Source organism: Pogoniulus pusillus, chromosome 27 (genome assembly GCF_015220805.1).
Source record: "Pogoniulus pusillus isolate bPogPus1 chromosome 27, bPogPus1.pri, whole genome shotgun sequence".
Classification (NCBI taxonomy): Eukaryota; Metazoa; Chordata; class Aves; order Piciformes; family Lybiidae; genus Pogoniulus; species Pogoniulus pusillus.
In genome coordinates, this window is record NC_087290.1 from 16,674,615 (window position 1) to 16,697,194 (window position 22,580).

Below are 22,580 nucleotides of genomic sequence, written 5' to 3' on the forward strand. Positions count from 1 at the left end.
AAGATGTTGAGATGCTTGTATGTGTCTAGAGAAGGGCAGCAAGGCTGGTGAGGGGCCTGGAGCACAGCCCTGTGAGGAGAGGCTGAGGGAGCTGGGGGTGTGCAGCCTGCAGAAGAAAGGCTCAGGGCAGAGCTCATTGCTGTCTACAGCTATCTGAAAGGAGGTTGTAGCCAGGTGGGGTTGGTCTCTTCTCCCAGGCAACCAGCAAGAGACAGAATGAGGAGACAGAGTCTCAAGTTGTGCCAGGGCAGCTTTAGGCTGGATGTTAGGAGGAAGTTATTGCCAGACAGAGTGACTGGCATTGGAATGGGCTGCCCAGGGAGGTGGTGGAGTCAGTGTCCCTGGAGGTGTTTAAAATGAGACTGGATGTAGCACTTGGTTTAGTTGATCAGAAGGTGTTAGGTGATAGGTTGGACTTGATGATCTCGAAGGTCTTTTCCAAGCTGGTTAATTCTGTGATTCTGTGAAAGGGGAGTTAAATATGTGCTGTGAGTGAAGGAATAGTTCAAGCTTTAGGCCTGGCAAACTTTTAGCTTCTTTAACTACTGGAAAAGGAGTATAGATCTGATACAGAATGGCATTTCATCAGAGACAAAACACTGATCATCACCCTTCTCTAGAGAAGGAGAAAGAAGCTTACACTCAAACAAACACAAGTTTATAGCTACGGTGCCTACTATCTGCACAGTATCCTATAAACGTGGTCTTAAAAATGAGTTCTTTCACTTACAGCTTATGGTGATGCCAAGCTCCACATTATGCTTCTTTGGTAGTTTCACATGAAATGTTCCACTGCTTGGTATCACTGATTCTATAAAAAGAAGTATTCAGTGTGTTAGATAATTTATAAGGCAGAGTGATCCCCAGTGCAAAGAACCACACACATAAATTGATGAAATCACATCAGCATCGCGAGGCAAGGATTAAACACAGGATCTGCAGTGAAGGAAGGAGGACACAGGCAGTGTGATTTATGCCTCTGTTGGTATTTTCATGGTAACTCAATTCTGGTGTTTTTTTAAGGTTTAACAAAATTTATGGAGATTGCAGAGGCTGGCAGCCAGCTGAGCCTGCAGGTTTTCAGCTGGTATGCAACTTCTGTGAGCACAGGTGGAAGTTTCAGTGCAGGCACGTCTTTATTAAAAGGACAGGAGACCAAGCCTTAAGAGTTTCAAGTTAGTGTTGCTGTAGCTCTAACAGAGCTTTTTAACTGTCTGCTAAGGTAACTACCTGCTGGATCAGGAACAGTGTGGCCAGCAAGAAAAGGGAGGTTATTCTGCCCCTGTACTCAGCTCTGCTCAGGCTACACCTTGAGTGCTGTGTCCAGTTCTGGGCTCCTCAAATCAAGAGGGATGCTGAGGTACTGGAAGGTGTCCAGAGAAGGGCAGCAAGGCTGGTGAGGGGCCTGGAGCACAGTCCTGTGAGGAGAGGCTGAGGGAGCTGGCGGGGGGGGTGCAGCCTGGAGAAGAGGAGGCTCAGGGCAGAGCTCATTGCTGTCTGCAGCTACATGAAGGGAGGCTGTAGCCAGATGGGGTTGGGCTCTGCTGCCAGGCAACCAGCAACAGAACAAGGGGACACAGCCTCAAGTTGTGCCAGGGGAGGTCTAGGCTGGATGTTAGGAGGAAGTTATTGGCAGACAGAGTGATTGGCATTGGAATGGGCTGCCCAGGGAGGTGGTGGAGTCACCATCCCTGGAGGTGTTCAAGCAAAGCCTGGATGAGGCACTTAGTGCCATGGTCTGGTTGATTGGACAGGGCTGGGTGCTAGGTTGGACTGGATGAGCTTGGAGGTCTCTTCCACCCTGGTTGATTCTATGATTTTATACCATAGGTTTTACATCTACTGGGAAGAAAAGAAATCAAAACACCCCTAATGGCCAGGCAGCTGCAGCTGATTGAAGCAAAACCTGCAGCACTGTGTTTGGAACCTAACTTTTGGCATCATTGTATGGGGCATGGCCTAAAAAGAAGTGACAGAAATCACAGCTGTGGGAACATATAAACATACATGTGGCAGAGGAATCCAACCATGAGAGAGTCTAGAGGAGTGCCACGAAGATGCTAAGAGGGCTGGAGCACAGCTCCTATGAGCACAGGCTATGAGAGTTGGGGCTGTTTGTTCTGGAGAGGAGAAGGCTTTGAGGAGACCTTCCAGTACCTAAAGGGGGCCTACAGGAGGGCTGGGGAGGGACTACTGACAAGGTCTTGTAATGACAGGATGAGGAGGAATGGGTTTGAACTGGCAGAGTGGAGACTGAAACTGGATGTTAGGAAGAAGTTCTTTGCAGTGAGGAGAGTGAAACACTGGCACAGGTTGCCCAGGGAGGTTGTGGCTGCTCCCTCCCTGGAGGCGTTCAAGGCCTTGAGCAACCTGTTCTAGTGGGAGGTGTCTCTGACTATGGTGGGGGGTTGGAACTGGTTGAGCTTTAAGATCCCTTCCAACCCAAACCATTCTATGATTCTAAGTGGAACTCAGATCCTTCTCTTTTCTATTTACTGTCCTTGTCAAAACTGCAGATGCCATTCCCACTTTGTACCTCCATGGTCTTGGCAATCCACTGGTACCATGCAAAGAAACACATAAAGAAGGTTCTTGAGCAAAGCCTCACTTATTATCAAACTGAAAAGAGTACTAAAAACTATTCTATGATTCTATATGCCTGCCATATGGAGCAAATGGGAGGAGCACAAGCAAGTCCAGGGGCTGAATTATCTGTAACTTTCTTATTCTTTCATATTTCATTTCCCACGTCCTAAGAATGTGCACACTGCCCTTGCCTTCTTCTAAAACATTACACTAGATTACATACTAAAAGATCTCAAGGAATTTCCAGCCTGCTTTTGACCTCATGCTTTATATTACCAGCAACAACAATCTCATTCTGCAGAATGACATTGTCACGACTTCAGAGGAGCTGTCATCAGATGAACACAGAGGTCTTTACAGTTTTTTACCATCTACACAATGGGGTAGTGCCCCCAGGTAATGTAACCTTCTCTGACTTGCATAGTTTGTGATTTCAGAGGTGCATTCTGTGGGGTAGTGCCCCCAGGTAATGTAACCTTCTTTGACTTGCATAGTTTGTGATTTCATAGGTGCATTCTGTGGGGTAGTGCCCCCAGGTAATGTAACCTTCTTTGACTTCATAGTTTGTGATTTCATAGGTGCATTCTGTGGGGTAGTGCCCCCAGGTAATGTAACCTTCTTTGACTTCATAGTTTGTGATTTCATAGGTGCATTCTGTGGGGTAGTGCCCCCAGGTAATGTAACCTTCTTTGACTTCATAGTTTGTCATTTCAGAGGTGCATTCTGTGGGGTAGTGCCCCCAGGTAATGTAACCTTCTTTGACTTGCATAGTTTGTGATTTCATAGGTGCATTCTGTGGGGTAGTGCCCCCAGGTAGTGTAACCTTCTTTGACTTCATAGTTTGTGATTTCATAGGTGCATTCTGTGGGGTAGTGCCCCCAGGTAATGTAACCTTCTTTGACTTCATAGTTTGTGATTTCATAGGTGCATTCTGTGGGGTAGTGCCCCCAGGTAATGTAACCTTCTTTGACTTCATAGTTTGTGATTTCATAGGTGCATTCTGTGGGGTAGTGCCCCCAGGTAATGTAACCTTCTTTGACTTCATAGTTTGTGATTTCATAGGTGCATTCTGTGGGGTAGTGCCCCCAGGTAATGTAACCTTCTTTGACTTCATAGTTTGTGATTTCATAGGTGCATTCTGTGGGGCAGTGCCCCCAGGTAATGTACACTTCTCTGACTTGCATAGTTTGTGATTTCAGAGGTGCATTCTGTGGGGTAGTGCCCCCAGGTAATGTACACTTCTCTGACTTGCACAGTTTGTGATTTTAGAGGTGTGTTTTCTGCATGCTTAAACACATCACAGAAGTAATTAAAAATAATGAAGTAACATTCACACTGATTTTTCTTGCTTTGATTAATTCCATTTCTGTTATTTTAATGATATTTTTGGGTTGAGATGCTGCCAAGTGTTTCAGGGTTTTCTGCTTACCCACTCTTTCATTTTACTGTTTTGTCTAGTGCACCATTTCATTAGCTGACCTACAAAGGATATGTCTCTGCTCAGCAGAGTACTTCTATCTCAGGGCAGGAAAATGTCTGGGAATAACTCAGAGAGGGGACTGTCAGCACATCTTACTACAGGACTTGTCATCTCTGAAGCAGGGCTGGGTGAAATGAGCAAGCTGGAGAAAAAGACACACATTTCAAATGGGTTGCTTGAAAACTGTGTATGTGAGAAGAAAGCCTCCGCACGCCTAACACTCACAATGTACTTGGGATTTATTCCTTCACTTCTGTGCTAAGACAGAACAACAGTACATTCATACCTGCAACATCAAATTCTATTTCCAAAGTGACCTTGTTGGTGATGGAGGAGTCTCTGAGCAGTTGATTGGCCTCATCAAACGTGCTGTCTTCTGTCGGGACACCGTTTATTGCCACTATTCTGTCTCCTATCTGCAGCACCCCGCACCTTGGTACGCAACGACACAAAACAGTCATCAGATGTGCACATTACCAGAACCAGCAAGATCAAATACATTCAGCTTCACCTTGAGGAAGTGTGGCACAGCAGCTCAATAGTCTACCCAGGCACAGAGGGGGACAGAAGCTGCTGCTGCTGCCTCTTTGCACCAAGACGCTACCAAGCACTGCCAGCACGTTGTGTAAGAGAGGCACAGTCTTCATGTCTCCACCCCACCCAAGGATATGACCTCTGCCTCTCAGCCGGGGCTAGAGATGCTGTAGCCCTTCAGTGGCAGCTGGCACTTGTCTGTGCAACTCTTACTGTTCTCATGCCACAATTAAAGCCATGCATACAATAAAGAGGCACTTGAAAGGCTGCAGTGAAACGATCAGTAAGTCAAAACTCTGGCATTCCCTAAGCAGGATCTGATGCTGGACCAAAACTAAACAGGCAGCAGCTAGTGCTTGTCTGTGCTACTTTGTTCTCGTGCCACAATTAAAGACATACATACAACAAAGATGCACTTGAAATGCTGCAGTGAAACCATTAGTAAGATTTGGTTCTGTACCAAAACTGAACAGACTTGGATATGGCCTTCCCACCCATGGTACACTGAATTGTTGCTCTTTTGCCTTCAGTCATGTTTCTGATTTATTTTTTCCCCCCTCTTTTGCATGAATATAGCTTTCAGCCTCCTGCTGGAGGACTCTGGATGATAAAAACACTGCTGCTTGTCATTCTTCTTACAGTTGATCAAGCATATGAAATATCATTGTCAGAAGAGTGAGTTTATTACTTGCCACACTCCCATCGAGCAAGGCTCTGCAAGTTATCATAAATCAAAAGCAAGAAGCCCAAAGCCCCCTGAGGAATGCTCACCGAATCGTACTTAGCAGTCAGCTTTAAGAACCTCACCTTTCTGCCGGGCTGTCAGCCTCGATATAGGAAATGAGAGGTGGAGAAGACAAGGTCTCAGTAGCAAACACGCTCCCCTGGAGCTGTATCCCAAACCCTACTATGGGGTCAGCTGTCAGCACTACTTCTGTGGTTTCTGTGTGGACCACCTGCCCAGCCAAACCAACAGTGCTAGAGGCTAATGACACTACAAAACAGAGCAGAGCGGGAGGGAAGACAGTCACACACAGCAGAAATTGCCCTGCTCTTTGAGAGCATTGACTGCACAACAAACCTAGTCAATGCAACATCTCCTCCAAAAGCAGTTTATAAATGAATTGTAAACAGTTATGGCATAGAAGAGAACAGAAAACATCTGCTTGTATGTTAGAATGCAAAAAGACAGTCCTTGTGCTGAGTAAAATAAATGTGTTTGACACAGAATCACTGAAACACCCAGGTTGGAAATGCCCCTCAGGATCACTAAGTCCAACTCAGAACCCTACTCTACAAGATTCACCCTAAACCATATCCCTAAGCACCGCATCCAAACCACCCTGGAACACATGCAGGGTGGGTGACTCCACCACCTCCCTGGGCAGCTCATTCCAGTGCCTGACCACTCTACCCCTTACAAACTTTTTCCTAATGTCCAAAATAACGTGACACCCCCAGCCCGGGGGTCTCAAGGCATCCTGGAACTGTGTTTGTGTTAGGTTTGAGGTGTGGAGGAGCAGAATTTTCACAGAGCTAGGGGAGTTGGAGGTGCAAGGGCAGCTGTTATGCAGATCGATTCCGACGAGCTCTTCTGAAGTCAATGCATCATTCTGAACACAGTGCATCACCTCACAGCCATGCCCTGCTGCTAGCAACAGAGCACATGGCCCAGGCTCTTGCAAGAAGTAAAGATGCCTTCCTCTTGCACATGTTTGTTACGTGTCAGCAACTTGTCAGGCCAACAACTTGAACAAACTCCTCTGTTTCAGCATCCAGCCTATCTCCAGGGGTTGTGAGAAAAGAAAAGGTTTTGGGGTCTCTGGAAGGAACTGGGGGGACCCTTCTGTGTGAAACACAGGCGACTACTTCGGTACTCTTTATTTACTCCTCCTCCTCTCAGGTTTCACTTTTGTTCTGAACAGGTTGCATTACAGAACAAATCAAGATAAGAACAACACTGAGCTTCGACACAATTACCTAGGGAGGGTAAAGACTGCGCCTTTGGTTCTCTGATCTCTGCTTAAATGTCTATTGTGCCATTAGGTGAACTCCCCCCGGTGCCAAAGTGCTGCTTTTCATTATGCCATACAAAGAAAGCCTGAGGTTTTCATTCCTGTTTAGACCACTAAAATAAGGACAATCCTCCAGTGCTGAGCATGGTGAATGTTTTTGTGTTATAAATGTATCCCATTACCTCTCATTTCCTTGGAGACCCACTCCTGCCTTCACCAGCTACAAAGAATTAGATGAAGTTCAAGGTTTATCTGAGGGCTACTTCAGTTTGTGGTTTATGTGAGAGATTGTTTGACTGTGGGATGTTTCTTTCTTAGGCATGGGAAAGAATTAGTTGCTGTTTTTACATTACAGACTACATTAGCACAGCTGTACGAGGATGTCAGAGCTTGTATGAGTATTTCCTGGGCACTGGGGCTAGAAGCATTAGGCATTTGCTCTGAGCTAGGATAAAATCACAGCTGACAGGGACAGTTCTGTTCCAAACTTTTGCTGTTTCTGTTTTCTCCCAGCAAAGCTCATTCATTAAAATCACAGCTGACAGGGACAGTTCTGTTCCAAACTTTTGCTGTTTCTGTTTTCTCCCAGCAAAGCTCATTCATTTCAACTCTGAAACTGACTCTTCTAAGTGACTGTCAATATCCTGCTTTAATTTGCTTTTGTAAGTATTGTGAGTTACTTCAGTTACTCAGTAGCTTCCTTCTTACAGTTCCTTTTATCTGCACTCAGATCCCAAAAGTGAATGCTAATAATCTGTTCTTAGAAATGGTCACCAACTTGAGAAAGAGTTTTCTCCAGCCCTCAGCACTGCAAAGGCTAACATATCACTAAGCCAAATAAATTCTGTGCTATTATCATAGCAGATCCCTGAATGCACTTCTAGAAAAGTCTAAATCTGGGACATCCAAGCTCATAAAAGCTCCATTTCCCCTTTCTTTAAGGTCATACAGTAATTACTTGTTAGCTGTGCCTTTGCAGGCCATCACTTCTGTGTCCACCCCCCCATGCAGCAGACATCTAGAAGATTCTCTAACATTCTTCTTCTTTTCCCAATGCCTTATCTGGACCCTAAAGGTCTCACAATATTTATTTCAGCTTTTAGGGCAGCTAAGGTTTTAATTCAAGTTGGGAAATTACTATTTGTGGGATTTAAAACTCACCCTGGTAAATATTTTGACATTGCCAACACTTAAAAGTGATAACCAGGAACTCCTCCCATTCCTCAAGGAAATGGAATGGAAACAGAAACAAAGCAAACAACAACAACAAAAAAGCAGAGATGAAAATACTCTCTCCAAATCAGCAGGTCAAGGGAGCACCTCAAGGGAGGTGATTTTCCCTCTCTACTCTACTTTGGTGAGGCCCACCTGGAGCACTGAGTCTAGTTCTGCAGCCCCTACTACAGGAAAGAGGTGCTGGAGTGTGCCCAGGGAAGGGCCATGAGGATGATCAGAGGGCTGGAGCTGCTCTCCTATGAGGACAGGCTAAGAGAGTTGGGATTGTTCAGTCTGGAGAAGAGAAGGCTCTGAGGTGACCTTATTGTGACCTTTCAGTATGTGAAGGGGCCTACAAGAAAGCTGGGGAGGGACTTTTTAGGATGCCAGGTAGTGATAGGACTCAGGGAAATGGAGCAAAGCTGGAGTGGGTAGATGCAGATTGGATGTTAGGAAGTTTTTCACCATGAGGGTGGTGAGACAGTGGAGCAGGTTGCCCAGGGACATGGTGGTAGAAGCCTCATCCCTGGAGGTTTTCAGAGCCAGGCTGGATGAGGCTCTAGACAGCCTCATCTAGTGTGAGGTGTCCCTGCCCATGGCAGGGGGGCTGGAGCTAGATGATCCTTGAAGTCCCTTCCAGCCCTGACAATTCTATATAACAACTGCAATCTCCTAAGCCTCTGTAAAATGCTACAGGTATCCAAACCCATGACTTTGAGCATACTTGGGTCATCCCAAATCATCCTCATCCAGTCTTTTCTTTAACACCTCCAGGGACGGTGCCTCCACCACCTCCCTGGGCAGCCCATTCCAATGCCAATCACTCTCTCTGCCAACAACTTCCTCCTGACATCCAGCCTGTATCTCCCCAAGCACAACTTGAGACTCTAATTTCTAGCAGATGTGCAGCCCTAGTAACTATCACACAAATTGGCATGAAACTGTGTCTCAGTTCCAAGTACTAATTTGAACATAGTGCAAAATACTTCAAGACTTAAACTTTAATTGAATATTGAATGTAGTGTTTCCACAATTAATATAGTAGAGTTTAAACCAAACAAATAGCAGAGGAAGAATAATAGAAAGCAAGTGGCATAAATAAAGCAGGACAAGCCCTTGTTTTTTACAGCCACATGTTGGGAAAGATCTGTGTGGTCTGGTGAAGAGATGTCTTACGGGGGATCTAATCAATGGTTATAAATAGATGAGGGCTGGGGGTTAAGTGGGAGGGGACAAACTCTGCTCACTTGTCATGGGATAGGACAAGGGGCAATGGATGGAAACTACAGCCCAGGAAGTTCTGCCTCAACATAAGGAAGAATTTCCTTACTGTAAGGGTCATGGAGCACTGGCACAGGCTGCCCAGAGAGGTTGTGGAGTCTCATTCTCTGGAGACTTTCCAGCCCTGCCTGGATGTGTTCCTGTGCAACTTGTGTTAGATTCTCTGGTCCTGCTCTGGCAGGGGAGTGGGACTTGATGATCTCTGGAGGTCTCTTCCAACCCCTAATATCCTGTGATCCTGTGAACTAATGCAGTGATTGTGAAATCACAACCATAAAGGTCTTTTAACCCCCTGTGCCATCACACTTCATCAGTGTGAATTTTTGCATGATGACATTTATGTGATGCAGGATTTCCTAACTATAATCAGCAAGGAAAACTTTATAGCATCCTTCACCAATATATCCTTTTCACAGAATCACACTCAGGCTGGAAAAGACCCCCAGGACCAACAAGTCTAACCCATATCCCTATTCTAAAAGGTTCACTCTAAACCATATCCCCAAGCACCACAGCCAAACAACTTTTAAACACACCCAGGGTTGGTGACTCCACCACCTCCCCGGGCAGCCCATTCCAATGCCTGACCACTCTTGCCAGGATATTTTTTGTTCCCAATGTCCAGTCTAAATCCCCCCAGTGGCAGCTTGAGGCCATTCCCTCTTGTTCTATCACTATTTACCTGCGAGAAGAGACCAGCACCAACCTCTCCACAACCTCCTTTTAGTTAGCTGTAGAGAGCCATGAGGTTTGCCCTCAGCCTCCTCTTTTTCAAGTGAAACTTCCCAAATAAAGCCCTAAAATGATCCAACTGGCTTAAAGGAAAAAAAAATTCCCATTAAAATGACTGAAGTGTGCTACTCCTTCTCTGTGAGAAGGACAGCAGCAGATGCTCCCTGGTTCTCATGAGTCTCCCACAAAGAGAGAGGGGCAAGGTTTGCCAAGCCCTGCCAATGCATGGTGGAAGGGTACAGGACCACTCAGTCACTATCGTGGTCACTTGTAGTACATTCATTGTCTCCTAATTTGGCTGTTGCTGAAGTCACTTGGGTGTAAGTCTAGCAAGAGGAGTAAAGAGCTCTGTATGGGCTTCAAAGCAAGCTGACAGAAAGGGCAAGCAAGCCTGGCTGGCCAGCCAGCCCCTCCGAGGGCAGCTCTGATGCAGGGGCGCGGATGCAGTCACTGCTTGGAGCGAGGCACAGACTCACTCAGCATTGGGCCAGTCCCATGTATTTTGTGATGCTCTCTATCCAGACCTCACAACACAAATGCAGAATAAACCACTCCCTAACAATGACTCAACTGAATTCCACCTAGCTAGAGATTTGCTTCATCACAGCAGCTTGTCATCCTCAGGGCCATCTGACTCAAGGAATCTTTCAGGTGGGCTGCAGCGCTTATGTAACTGTCCCACTTAAATCCTGTGCCCTTGATTTGAGCCTCCACAGGACAGCAAATTGCAGGGCAAGGCTTCCTTGAAGGAAAAATAACTGAGAAATGTAACAACAGAAGTAACAGCTCCAGGATCCATAACAGGCTTAGCTTTCAGGATTAACAGCTCTTTGCTGGATGGGACAGCTATAAAGTAGCACACTCGAGAACTACTTCTTGCATCCAGTTATTACACAGGATGTTAGGGCTTGGAAGGAACCTCCATAGGTCATTCAGTCTGACCCCCATGCCACACCAGGACCATCTTAGAATCTAGTGCAGGTCACACAGGAACACATCCAGACAGGGCTGGAAAGGCTCCAGAGAAGGAGACTCCACAATCTCTCTGGGCAGCCTGTGCCAGGGCTCTGTCACTCTTACAGTCAAGAAGTTCTTCCTCACGTTGAGGTGCAACTTCCTGTGCTGCAGTTTCCATGCCTTGCCCCTTGTCCTATCCCAGGGCACAAGTGAGCAGAGGCTGTCCCTTCCTTCTTGACCCCCAGCCCTCATATTTTACTACTTAAACAGATTACTATTACCATAGTGTTACCACTGTTTCTCACATACACATGAGGACATATAGGAGTTGGACCCCTCCTGACACCACAGCAGGAATGGACTCAGTATCTCTCCATGACCCAAAAGAATGCAGCAGAATGCAACAAGTCAGCAGATGAGTTGTGAGAAATGGTTATCAGCTTACAAATCAAAATGCCCTTACAGGCAAATGTGATGTAAAAAATGTTTGCTTTGTGAGAGAAACAAGAACAAGCAAGCACCAAAAAACTGCAAGAAAGCAAAACCTCACATAGCCTCTCAAACATTTCCACCCAACTCCCCAGTGCCTGCCCTTACTTGGAGGCTGCTGCTTTGCTCTGGTTGTGTTATGGCCATGGGAAATCTTTAATACAGCACAGCGGCTCAGCTTTTGCAGGGTGGACCTGGGAGCATTACTAGCTGGAGCAGATGATTTATAGAGCAGTTCTCACTCCCCTGCTCTGGAGGAACTGAGCTGCTGAGGATCACACAAAGGTAGACAGGCACTTAGATGGAGTCTGGGAAACAAGGTGATGGTACAGCCATACTCTCTCTGGCCTAGTGAATACTTAGCTATATGCAAAGTGGAACAGCTTGAAACGTATCCACCCTGGACTGGGAGATTACTAGCTGATGGGACATACATGCTTTGAATCCCAGGGAGTGATCAGAAACAAGGGTGTTAAGACTTCACTATTTCTCACTCATCCTCACAAGAGTTACTGTAGATTATGGTGTAGCTAGAAATGTGAAAATGACTTAGGAGGTACTGTGCCAAGATACCCTCCTTCTGTAATGTGTGAATGGTTGGCTGAGCTTGCCAGCAATCTGGTTTTTGCTACTTGGCTACAAATTCTATCCCCTAATGGAAAAGGAAAGACTCAAAAAAGGAATCTGAAAACCACTTCAATAAGGGTGTAACAAAGTCTGCCAGAACTGTCTGAAGAAACCACTGCTTTATGTATTTCTGACAAGACAGTTATGCTGCAAGGCCTCTACCCATCTCATTTTAGCACTGGACAAACAGTTCTACGCTGGTGTTTCCTTATATCTAACAGGAACTCCAACTGTTCTCTCTTCTACCTAGTATACATAAACTAAGGTACTTTGCACCTTTTTTTTCCCCCTCCTCCACCCGTTCACTGCACATTTTGAGCAAATGCTGTTACCACCTACAGGAGCTTTTGAAGTCCTTCTTTTTCATCCTCCGCCTCATCATTGTCCCACGTGGGCTGGTGGAGTAGAGGCTGCGAGGTAAGGTCCCCATGTTCAGGGAACTCAGGCTGTATGCACTCATGGAGGTAGGAGAGAAGGATGAAGACACCAAAGCTGCTGTAAGAAATCAAACACTTGGCACACAGCACTCAGCCATCACAGAAGAGTGCAGCACATGCCTGTAACTCATCAAGGAATCAAACAACGTGCCTGGTGCACAGGAATGGTTTGTGCACTTCCAGCAACACAGACATTACACCATGTAAGTGGCCCTGGGTCAAAGCAGAGCCAGCATGTCATGACAATACCTGCTGCAAGTTAACAAAGATACTGTAGGACATTCATAGGACACAACTTATACTGGGCAAAACATGGCACATTTCCCACCATCAACCAGCACAGATCCATACACTGATTTTAGAAACGCCTTTTTGTAGGAAGGGATTTCTGACAGAAGGTTTGCAAGCAATACTTTGCATTCACTGATGATGCTCTGTATGCACTACCCCAATCTAATCAACTCCTGTACAGCAGAAGAGCTGACTCATTCAGAATTTTCAAGCCTTTTCCTAGCTACAGAGGTTGGCAAGTTACAGAAAGGAAAAGGTGCCAAATGTCAGAAATCACCTTGGCGTGGCTATGAAACAGGGTAGCACCCATAGAACTGAAAAGCTTTTAGTGCCTGAAATGGGAAAAGTGTTAAGTGAAAGATGAGGGGAAGGAGGAGAAGGAAGAAGGAGAAGAGGAGAAAATATGTCAGCAGGAAAAAAAGCGTGGAACATTACGAAGGCTTTTCTGAGGAGGTGCTGTCTGGAATGTCAAGGCTGGCATCCTGCAATGGTCAGGGTGGTAGGTGTTATAATGATGGTAGGTGAGGAGGCTGCTGTGGCTGTTGGCACAGGAATCCCGGGGAAGCTGCCCGCTGCTTCTTTGAACCTTCACTGCCCGCATGAAAAGATGATGCAAAATCAGGAAACAAAAAGACCAAAGAAGAGGGAAAAGTAACTGAATTGTACAAGCAAGCAAAAAAAAAACCCAAATAAAAATAAGTGAAAAAAAAACAAACTGAAAAAATACATAACCTGGCCTCGTGTGCTTGCCAGGGAGCCCTAACTTGTGGAACAGAAATGCTACTTTTTCCTCAGAATTATCTGCTTCTGGTTTTGTTTCCTTTATGTTTTGTTAAAAGGTTAGTACTAAATCAATTCCTAATTTCACTCTGGCTTAAGGAGCTCAGACTGCAAATTTCCTTTGAAAATATTAACATTTGACCATTAATTGAAGGTTAAAAGTCTCTGCTTGCATTCATCTGCATTCAAAAAGCCTAACCAAGTGCTATCCACAGCACTCTCTAAAAAGAAGATGCTTAGTTGCCAATCATTTCAATTCACTGCATCAACGTTGTAATTTTGCCATCATCTTTTGCTGGCACTATGCTGTTCTGGGCTGCAACAACTTCCCTGGGCCAGCAGAAAAGCTCCATCCTGAAGCCTGGCATATGAAGATTATTTATTTATGTGTTTGTTTGTTTGCTTTTACTTATTATTTTATCCATTGATTTATTTCCTAGCTAACTATTTATTACTTGATCTTCAAAACTTGAAAAAGATCCTTTTCTGGATGAAATTTGAGACCATAATTAATTGCTGCCTTCAATTCACTGCATTGACATTTTAATTTTGCCATCATCTTTTGCTGGCACTATGCTGCTCTGGGCAGTGACAACGTCCCTGGGCCAGCAGAAAAGCTCCATCCTGAAGCTTGGTTAATGAAGAAGAGTTCTTATTCACAGTATCACAGTATCACCAAGGTTGGAAGAGACCTCACAGATCATCAAGTCCAACCCTTTACCACATTATTGATCAGTTGCATATGCAGTCTGTCTATCTGTCTACCTATCCATCCATCTATCTATCTATCTATCTCTATCTCCCTCTCTCTCTCTCTCTCCCTGCATCCATCCATCCATCCATCTATTTATTTATTTACGTATAATTTCATCTTCAAAAGTTTAAAATGATCCTTTTCTGGATGAAATTTGAGACCATATTTGATTGCTGCCTCTACATATGAAGAATCTGGAATATGACAGCTTCCCTGGGCCAGCAGAAAAGCTCCAATCTGAAGCCTGGTTAATAAAGGAAAGTTCTTATTGATCAGTTGCATATGCAGTCTGTCTATCTGTCTGCCTATCCATCTATCTCTCCCTCTCTCCCTCCCTCCCTCCATCCATCCATCTACTTATTCATTTATGTATAATTTCATCTTCAAAACTTTAAAATGATCCTTTTCTGGATGAAATTTGAGACCATATTTGATTGCTGCCTCTACATATGGAGAATCTGGAATATGACAACAACTTCCCTGGGCCAGCAGAAAAGCTCCAATCTGAAGCCTGGTTAATAAAGAAGAGTTCTTATTGATCAGTTCCATATGCAGTCTACCTATCCATCTATCTATCTATCTATCTATCTGTCTATCTATCTATCCATCTCTCCCTCCATCCATCTATCCATCCATTCATCTATTTATTTATGTATAATTTCATCTCCAAAACTTTAAAATGATCCTTTTCTGGATGAAATTTGAGACCACATTTGATTGCTGCCTCTACATATGGGGAGTCTGGAATATGCCAAAAGTGAGTGCCAATGTTCCCCAAGAGTATGGGAAGCATTTCAGTTGATGTGTCAAATAGAAAAGGGAAATGATTGAAGTCACCCTTCATTAAATACAGCCTGCTCCATGTTCAATTAAGCCAAGTGCTTGCTGAATTGTAGAGGAACACTTCGAACTAGAAACTATTCACTGGATTTTTGTCTTAAAACTACATACTATGAAACATCAGTAACAGCCTTTGGTCCATGAGCTGTGTTATCTGTGTCCCTCTGCTGCCTGATGGCTGCAGACATCTGACCCCAAGCCAGACTTTAAAGGTAGTCACAGTATTTACTCTGCATGTACTGTTTAGGTTGAAGCCACAACTTGCATTCAAATCATGTCCCATTATGTCCCCACAGCCTTGTGGTGTTGTCAGGATTCTGGAAGACCTTGCAGTGCCCAGCCTGGCCCTGTGCCCTCAATAAGGGTGCCCCAGGACTGTGTCCCTCCCTGACAGCACCCTCACTGTGCACTGACATGTTTGAATCTCAAGAATGAAATTTTTTCACCCTCAACAGCTAACAAATGTGAGGGTGGGGTACAACAGCAGCACCAGCAGGAGCATTTGGAGCCACCAGCCAGCTTGTGCCTTGGGTTATCTCATCCACTGGCTTCAGTGGCAGAGATCTCAGGGACTTTGGAATATCTCATGTCAGCCAGGAAAGGTCCAGAAATTGCAGCAGCAGCAGTCTGATCTAGCTATGTTTATTTCACTGACTGTCATATCTCCTCAGATAAAATGATCCCTTTGATTGTGTGCAGGCACAGCAAGAGTTCCAAATATTAACTATAATGTAAAAATTAAAATCTGATAAGAAAAATGTGGCCAGGTGGATTTTCATTAGTTTTCAAGTTGCTGTGAGGCTTGTTTTAATTAAATAAACTACTTCCAGCAGGAAATTATCTGCTAGTCTTTGATTTTTTTTTTCTTTTTAATGCTTTATTTTCACACTGAGAGTAGAGATATAAATGCCCTACAAAGTGGGAAGGCACACAAATTCAGTTTGCTCAGCTTGTAGAAGGATAATCCCAATTCAACAGAAGTTCTGTAAAAGCAAATCCTATTGTGTGCAAGGATAGTAACTTAGCAGTAATTTGGGCTATTCCATGCCAGGATTGCATACAGCAAGCATAAAACTAATAGGGCAGCAAGAGAAGGGAATGTTAGCAGCACAGTAAAATAGGGGAAAAAACATGGGGGGAAAAGAAAATCTGATCTTTTATAGCACAATCCATTTTATTTTAGGGCTAAGATTTACATTTATTTCACATGCTGGTTTTCCTGCCCATTCTAAATTCCCAACATGTTCCCATAAAACCAATGACTGAGCTCAACAGATACAGCCCCAATGACTCAGCTTCTCGCTGACACAAAGAGGGACACTGCAGCATCTAGGCCATACTGCACCCAACAAAAGGTTGTTTCCAAGAGGGTGCTGGCTTCCATCAACATGTTCCATCTTGAATTGGTTGTGATATTGGAGTGACATCACCTGATAAGGGGCTGGGAAGGCTCTAGGGATCCTAAATATTCTGCCTCACTTAAGAAAGCAACTTTATTACCTTGAGGAGATTTCTCACCTAAGGATGCCCTTAGGTGTAGGCTTTGTAGATGCCCTTGATGTGATTTTGTAACAGCCAGCTCTTGACTCTGGCATGGAAGAGCATTGCTTTTTCTAAGTGTCTACACTAGGTCAGGGTACATTAAGGCACCAATTTGTTTTAAATGGTGGTTAAGAAACCAGTTGTTTCAAATGAATACAATCATCTGTACAAAACCTTTGGTGCTGCCAAAAGAAACACTCTTTAAAGGTTCTTCAACCAGCCAAAAATGGATTGTGTGATATTTTTGCTTCAAAAAAATGAAAGACCTGCTTATGACCAACGAAAGCAATGGAAATACACTGCAAAATCTGGTCTCCATCTCATTCTCCTTCTGTAGTAAGGCTCCTTGCTTCCTTGCCCCTCTAGCTTAAGTAGAAAGGGGAGAAAGGTGCAGCTGAATAATGAATGGATGAAGGGTTACTTTTTGTTGGTCCAGGAGAAACAAGTGTTGCCTTGACCACTAGCTCAATATTCACCACTGACAAGCTGACTAGAGCATCTCTCATCCAGGGTCAGCCTGGATCTTGGATAAATGTGCAAGAACATTAACCACCTGTGATGTGTCTAGGCATCAGAAAGCTTGTCTTAGACTGAAGAAGGGTGAAGCACAGTACCACAGGCTCAAAAAAAAACAGCCCCACTGGTTCACACTGCAAGACAGGTGCCTATCCTCTGTGTACCTACATGACAACCCACATTACTTCTTGGGTGCTCATCAACCTGTAGTAGTTTTGACTCAATTTATGGATCAGTCACTTTCTCAGCACTTGTTGGATTACAAGACAGGCAGCCTCCACCTCCAATTACAGTGACATTATATATATATATATGTATATATATGTATTTAATTTGAAGATGGAAAGTCATTCTCTTTGAGTGTATTGACATGAAAAAAAGATCACAGTGAAAAAGGGCTGGGATCAAGGGAACTGTTTCTAGTCAAACCTTACTTTGTAAGCACTGACAATGTAATCTCAGAATTACTTTAAAAGATGATGGCAAAAATAATAATGCCATTAGCAAGAGAAATTAGGAGAGCTTTTCTGAGGTGCTTTAGGTGAGAACAGGGATTATTAATGAAGTGGTCATAACAGTATCAAGTCAGTGGTGCTGAAAAGAAGTTGACTGTAGTCCTTCCTTTATGCTAAATTCAGCAATTTAGAGATTGATTCACTGAACTACCTCAATGAGTGCTGCAGCTGCTGCAATGACTGCTGTACATCTGCAAGCCTGTAGAGCTATTTCTCAGTAAAAGATTTCCCTCCCTTTTGAGGCTAATTGGAATATTTTAATGAGAGAAATTAGATCATTGGCTGTGAAAAGAAAATAATAGTGATGTCTGTATCATTCATGGGTTTTGCTGAGAGAGATAAAAGCAAGGACCATAAACAAATTCAGTCAGTGTTTCTGGCTGCTGCTGCTGCTGCTGCATTAACTGTCTCTGCCTGAACCTGTGTAACCCCAACTAATCATTCTGTTTCTAACTCCTTATCTGGCAATCTCACCCTGCATATAAGACCTCTGAGATAAGGGAGGAGGGGTGGGAAAAAGGAGGGGCGTTAATTCGAAGCCCTCCTGGCGGGTTTCTGCTGTTCAGGAGGGGTTTTGAACTTCTGTATTACTTTGAACTTGTATATAGTTGTAAATATCTGTATATATTGTGTATATATGCTTGTAAATTTGAGCTACACTGTAAATATAGCTTCATTCCTTAACTTCCATCCAGCTGAGTTAGTCTGGTGAATCGTGGAGGAGAGTGAAACTCCGAAACCACCACACCTATCCAGAGGCATCTCACAGAGGGTACATTAAGGCCACGAACACATGGAGATTCTCAGGAGCTTAACCCAGGGAGCAGAAACACCACTTACAGACACAACTGCTATGATACCTTTCCTGGCTGTTCAGCAGGGGCAGGAGAAGGGAAAGAAAAAGAAAAGGGTCCTTGGTGCTGCAGAGCCTCTTACCGTGCTCCGGGGCTTTCAGCGCGAGCCGCGTCTGGTGGTGAGGGAGGATCTCAAGCTTGACATTGTCTGCCGCGTTAGCCAGGAACTGCGTCGCTTCCGCCAGCGTGCAGTACTCCATGCTGGTGCCGTCGATGGACAGGATGTGGTCTCCCACATGCAGTGCACCACATCTACAGAAAAGAGGAAGAAAGCTCTGTATGATCAGGTATGCTCTTTGCTTGGAACAGTTTTACTGCCTTCAAACTGGCCATGACAACTATGAGCGCGTGTTCGGGTTTTGTTGCGAGAGAGCTTTGTGTTTTGTAGGCATTGTCACAGGTCAGACTTTATAGCGATTAATACAAACCTTAAAAACAAGTCAGTTAATGCAGTCTATGCCAAGACATCACTCACAGAACTGGAATGGGGCAGCTGACCATCAAAATATGTGTGAATGGCAGCAGAATAAAATGGGAAGAGCTTAAGGAGACTCAAATAACTTGGTCACGTATCCCTCACACAAGCACCCAGTTCATCATTTTTTGAGTTAGAATTCAAACATTTATCAGTACAAAAGCTGTAAATGATGATGAAATTATGCAGTAGTCAAACAAATAATGAAACCAGGGCTAGCATGGTGACTTGAGGTGTGGGGTGGGGAAGGGGCTATCTGCTAAATCTTGCTGCACTCAAGAGACTGGCTACTGGATGAGTTGAGAAATGCAAACACAGCAGTCAGCATCCCGACGTACCAGTCAAGTGGACAGCTCCTTTAATTGGTTACCCCCTGCGAAACTGGAAGAAACAGAGGGAGAAAATTAAAGCATCCTGCACCATTGAGCTGGAGAACACCCCTGGATCAATGGCTGCCACTCTCAAAGTTTCTACTGTAGGGAAAAGCCCACAGAGGAGCTGTAGACTCACTGCTACAAGTGGGTGCCACCAGAAGCACCGTTGTCAGAGAAGAGTTACAAGGTAGGGTGAGTAGGGACATGCAGGGGGAATCTGCTGCTGAAACATAATATTTAAGTAAGTTTTAGATAGAGATTATGTAGCTAGAAGTATACTCTATATGTACAAACACAGACACACACACACACACGCACCCAGGAAAGAGCCCCACAGCTCTGTTACAGAGTTGTGGAACAATGAGGAAAAACATCTAGCTTTTGGGTTTTTATTAATGGTTTAAATGGTTTTATTTAAAGCTTTAAATGAAGTGGAAAAACTACAGCAAAATAACTTAAAACTACAGAAGCCAGTCTTCCTAATGCCTGTCAGATTCTGAAGTACCAATCAAATATCCAGAGATCAGGAGTTCCACTTTGCTGTGCCACAACCAGTGATAGTATTCCAAAAGAAGACTTCAAGGTTGCAAAGCCTCAAAATTTACTTCCCTTGACAGCTGTTCCATATTGTTGGTTTACCTTAAGAATTCCAGTGGGTTATTTATTCTTTTAAGTACTAACCTCTGCCACAGCACTACATTTAACAGCCAGAGCAGACCTCCCTAAACTCCTGTGTTGCATAGTGCAAGCAGACAGTGGCAGGTTATGTGGGGACTGGCTTATGTCATTATGCCTGCATGAATGAGCTGAAGTAAATGGTGCCCTGGAATTTTAAGACCTGCAACCTTGAGAGCATATGGTTCAGTCAATTTTAAGCAAGGAGAAAAGGGGAGGCTTTGTCTAAAAACCAATCCAAAAGGAAACAAAAATACAATGGATACATGGACCTGCAGTGTCAGTCCTCTGTCACACTCACCTGTCTGCAATACTTGCAGATTTGATTTTGTCTATGACAATGACCTGTTTGTTGCAGCACATCGAGGTAGTTAGTGCAACGCCAAGAGCAGCACCAGGAGTTTTGGCAACTTCAACCAGCAGTGGACCAGATGCTGTTGCTACTGAATCTGTTAAAATGAGACAACAAAAAGATCAGTGTTATTCCAGTCTGGTACTTATGCCATTTAGAATCATAGAATCAACCAGGTTGGAAGAGACCTCCAAGCTCATCCAGTCCAACCTAGCACCTAGCCCTAGCCAGTCATCTAGACCATGGCACTAAATGGCCCATCCAGTCTTTTCTTGAACACTTGCAGGGATGGTGACTCCAATACCTCCCTGGGCAGCCCATTCCAATGCCAATCACTCTCTCTGTGAAGAACTTCCTCCTAACATCCAGCCTATACTTCCTCTGGCACAACTTGAGACTGTGTCCCCTTGCTCTTTTCCTCACTAACAACCTTTGTGGCTACTCCATTCACAGAATCACAGAATGTTAGAGGTTGGAAGGGATCTCCAGAGATCATTGAATCCAATCACTCTGCCAAAACCAGGATTCCCTAGGGGTAGCCTGCACAGGAATGCATCCAGGTGGGTTTTGAAAGTCTCCAGGGAAGGAGGCTCCTCTAACCAGACAATGGAATTCAGGAACAGCTTCAGCGTAGATGTCAAGAATCAGCTCTTAATGTAGGAGACAAAACCCAAGAAGAACATCACGAATCTGGAATGTCTGGAAGCTTCTGATTGTGTCAAAATCAAAGATAGACCAGGTAAGGGAATCAGGATGCGTTAGCAAATCGATCTCTTGAACAACTGAAGCAAAAAATTACCTGGAATTTCAAACACCTTGAAGAAAAAGAATCAATTAGAAAAGTAGAAAATGATCTCAAAGAAAAAAAAATAGAGTAGGTGAATAGGTTACAGAAGGAAGCTAAATCCATTCCCAGAAAAGGAAGGTAAAGCCTGTGGATGACAACTATGCTAATCAAACACAGAAGATTAAGATGGTGTCTACCAGAAATCTCTCACAAGAATAAAGGAGCACTTGGGAGAAAATGGTGAAAGTGCAGGAGGCAGAACAGCCAAACAGAGTAGGACTTAAAGAAAAATGCATGTGAGGAGATTCAGAAGAGTCCTGTAATACCCTGTCACTGGATAAAGTACTGCCCTGTGATAGGGCACAGATAGTAAATGACTGACACTGAAAACAGAAAGCGGAAAGCCAGGAGGCAGCAACAGTCATGATTGATGATGGTGGTGAGGAACTATGCCCAGGAGAGACAAGAGCTAGACAGAAGAAAGAAAAAAGACATCAGGTTGCTTCCTAAATGCCAAAACAAAGCAGGCAGTGATGATAAGAGTGAAGTATATTCTGGAGACTACCTGAGAAGTCCCACTAACTGATACTCAATCGATCAAGAACTGATGTTAGTGAGTAAGACACAGGAAGCAAAGGCATCCTTCGCTTTCCTTTAAAGGCAAGAAAAGAGCTGGGGCAGAGGAGCTGTTACAGAAGCATTTGGAAGTGCTTACAATGAGAACAAGGGGAAAACGCATAAACAAAGAGCAGAATCATCCAATCACTGTGGTTGCAAAAGACCTTTAATAAGATCACTGAGTCCAGCCATTATCTAACCCCAGCAAGTTTGGTGCTAACCATGCCTCTTAGCACCACATTTTCCTGTGTTTCGAACACCCTCTGGAGACAGTGATTCAACCACCTCTCTGGGGAGCCTATTCTGGTGTTAGATAATCCCGTCAGTGGATTTACGCTGGAGCAAAGCTACCAAAACAGGAGGGATTAATGCTCAGAGTAGTGGAGTCTGCTTTAAGAATACTAAGAAAACACTCAATTGTGATGTCTCACAAGATTGAAGCTGTAAAAGAAGCTGGGCTTCAAAGTATGGAGGAAAAGACAGATATAAGATATGCTATCAGTCTTAAATCTAACACAGTCAGTCTGAAAATGTAATTCTTGCATGGAAGACAAAGGCTGTGAAATGAGTTTTACTGTACAAAATTACCAAGCTTTGATGATACAAGAAATTGAGTGAGAACTATCACTCAGCTAGGGTGATCTTCCTGGTGAGAGACTAATGCAGGTAAACTATGTATAGACATGGACTGAAAAAGAGATGCTTAGATGAAATAAGATGCAACACACCAAACACTAAAGCATCAGTTAATTATCCTAGAATTCCTCTTCCCCACCACAACTGAAACACTTTTTATACTCCTGCTGTGTTTTTCCCAGTTAACAACCTGAGGGTTTGAGAAGGAGATTTAGTGG

The 22,580-nt window shown here is 44.2% G+C and overlaps 1 protein-coding gene across 14 annotated transcripts in view; it reads right to left on the reverse strand.

Annotated features, from left to right (window-relative positions):
- GRIP1 (glutamate receptor interacting protein 1) overlaps nt 1-22,580 on the reverse strand; it is a 358,558-nt gene that overhangs the window by 29,854 nt on the left and 306,124 nt on the right. For 7 of the 14 annotated variants that reach the window (XM_064166286.1, XM_064166290.1, XM_064166283.1 and 4 more), the window contains exons 8-14: nt 20,271-20,418; nt 18,528-18,697; nt 13,080-13,235; nt 12,256-12,411; nt 5,408-5,594; nt 4,353-4,498; nt 731-811 (exon numbers count right to left, since the gene is read on the reverse strand). In XM_064166286.1, coding sequence (XP_064022356.1) covers nt 731-811; nt 4,353-4,498; nt 5,408-5,594; nt 12,256-12,411; nt 13,080-13,235; nt 18,528-18,697; nt 20,271-20,418 — 1,044 coding nt within the window. The remainder of the gene's footprint in view (nt 1-730; nt 812-4,352; nt 4,499-5,407; nt 5,595-12,255; nt 12,412-13,079; nt 13,236-18,527; nt 18,698-20,270; nt 20,419-22,580) is intronic. The other 7 variants (XM_064166284.1, XM_064166294.1, XM_064166296.1 and 4 more) reach the window with 4 other exon arrangements.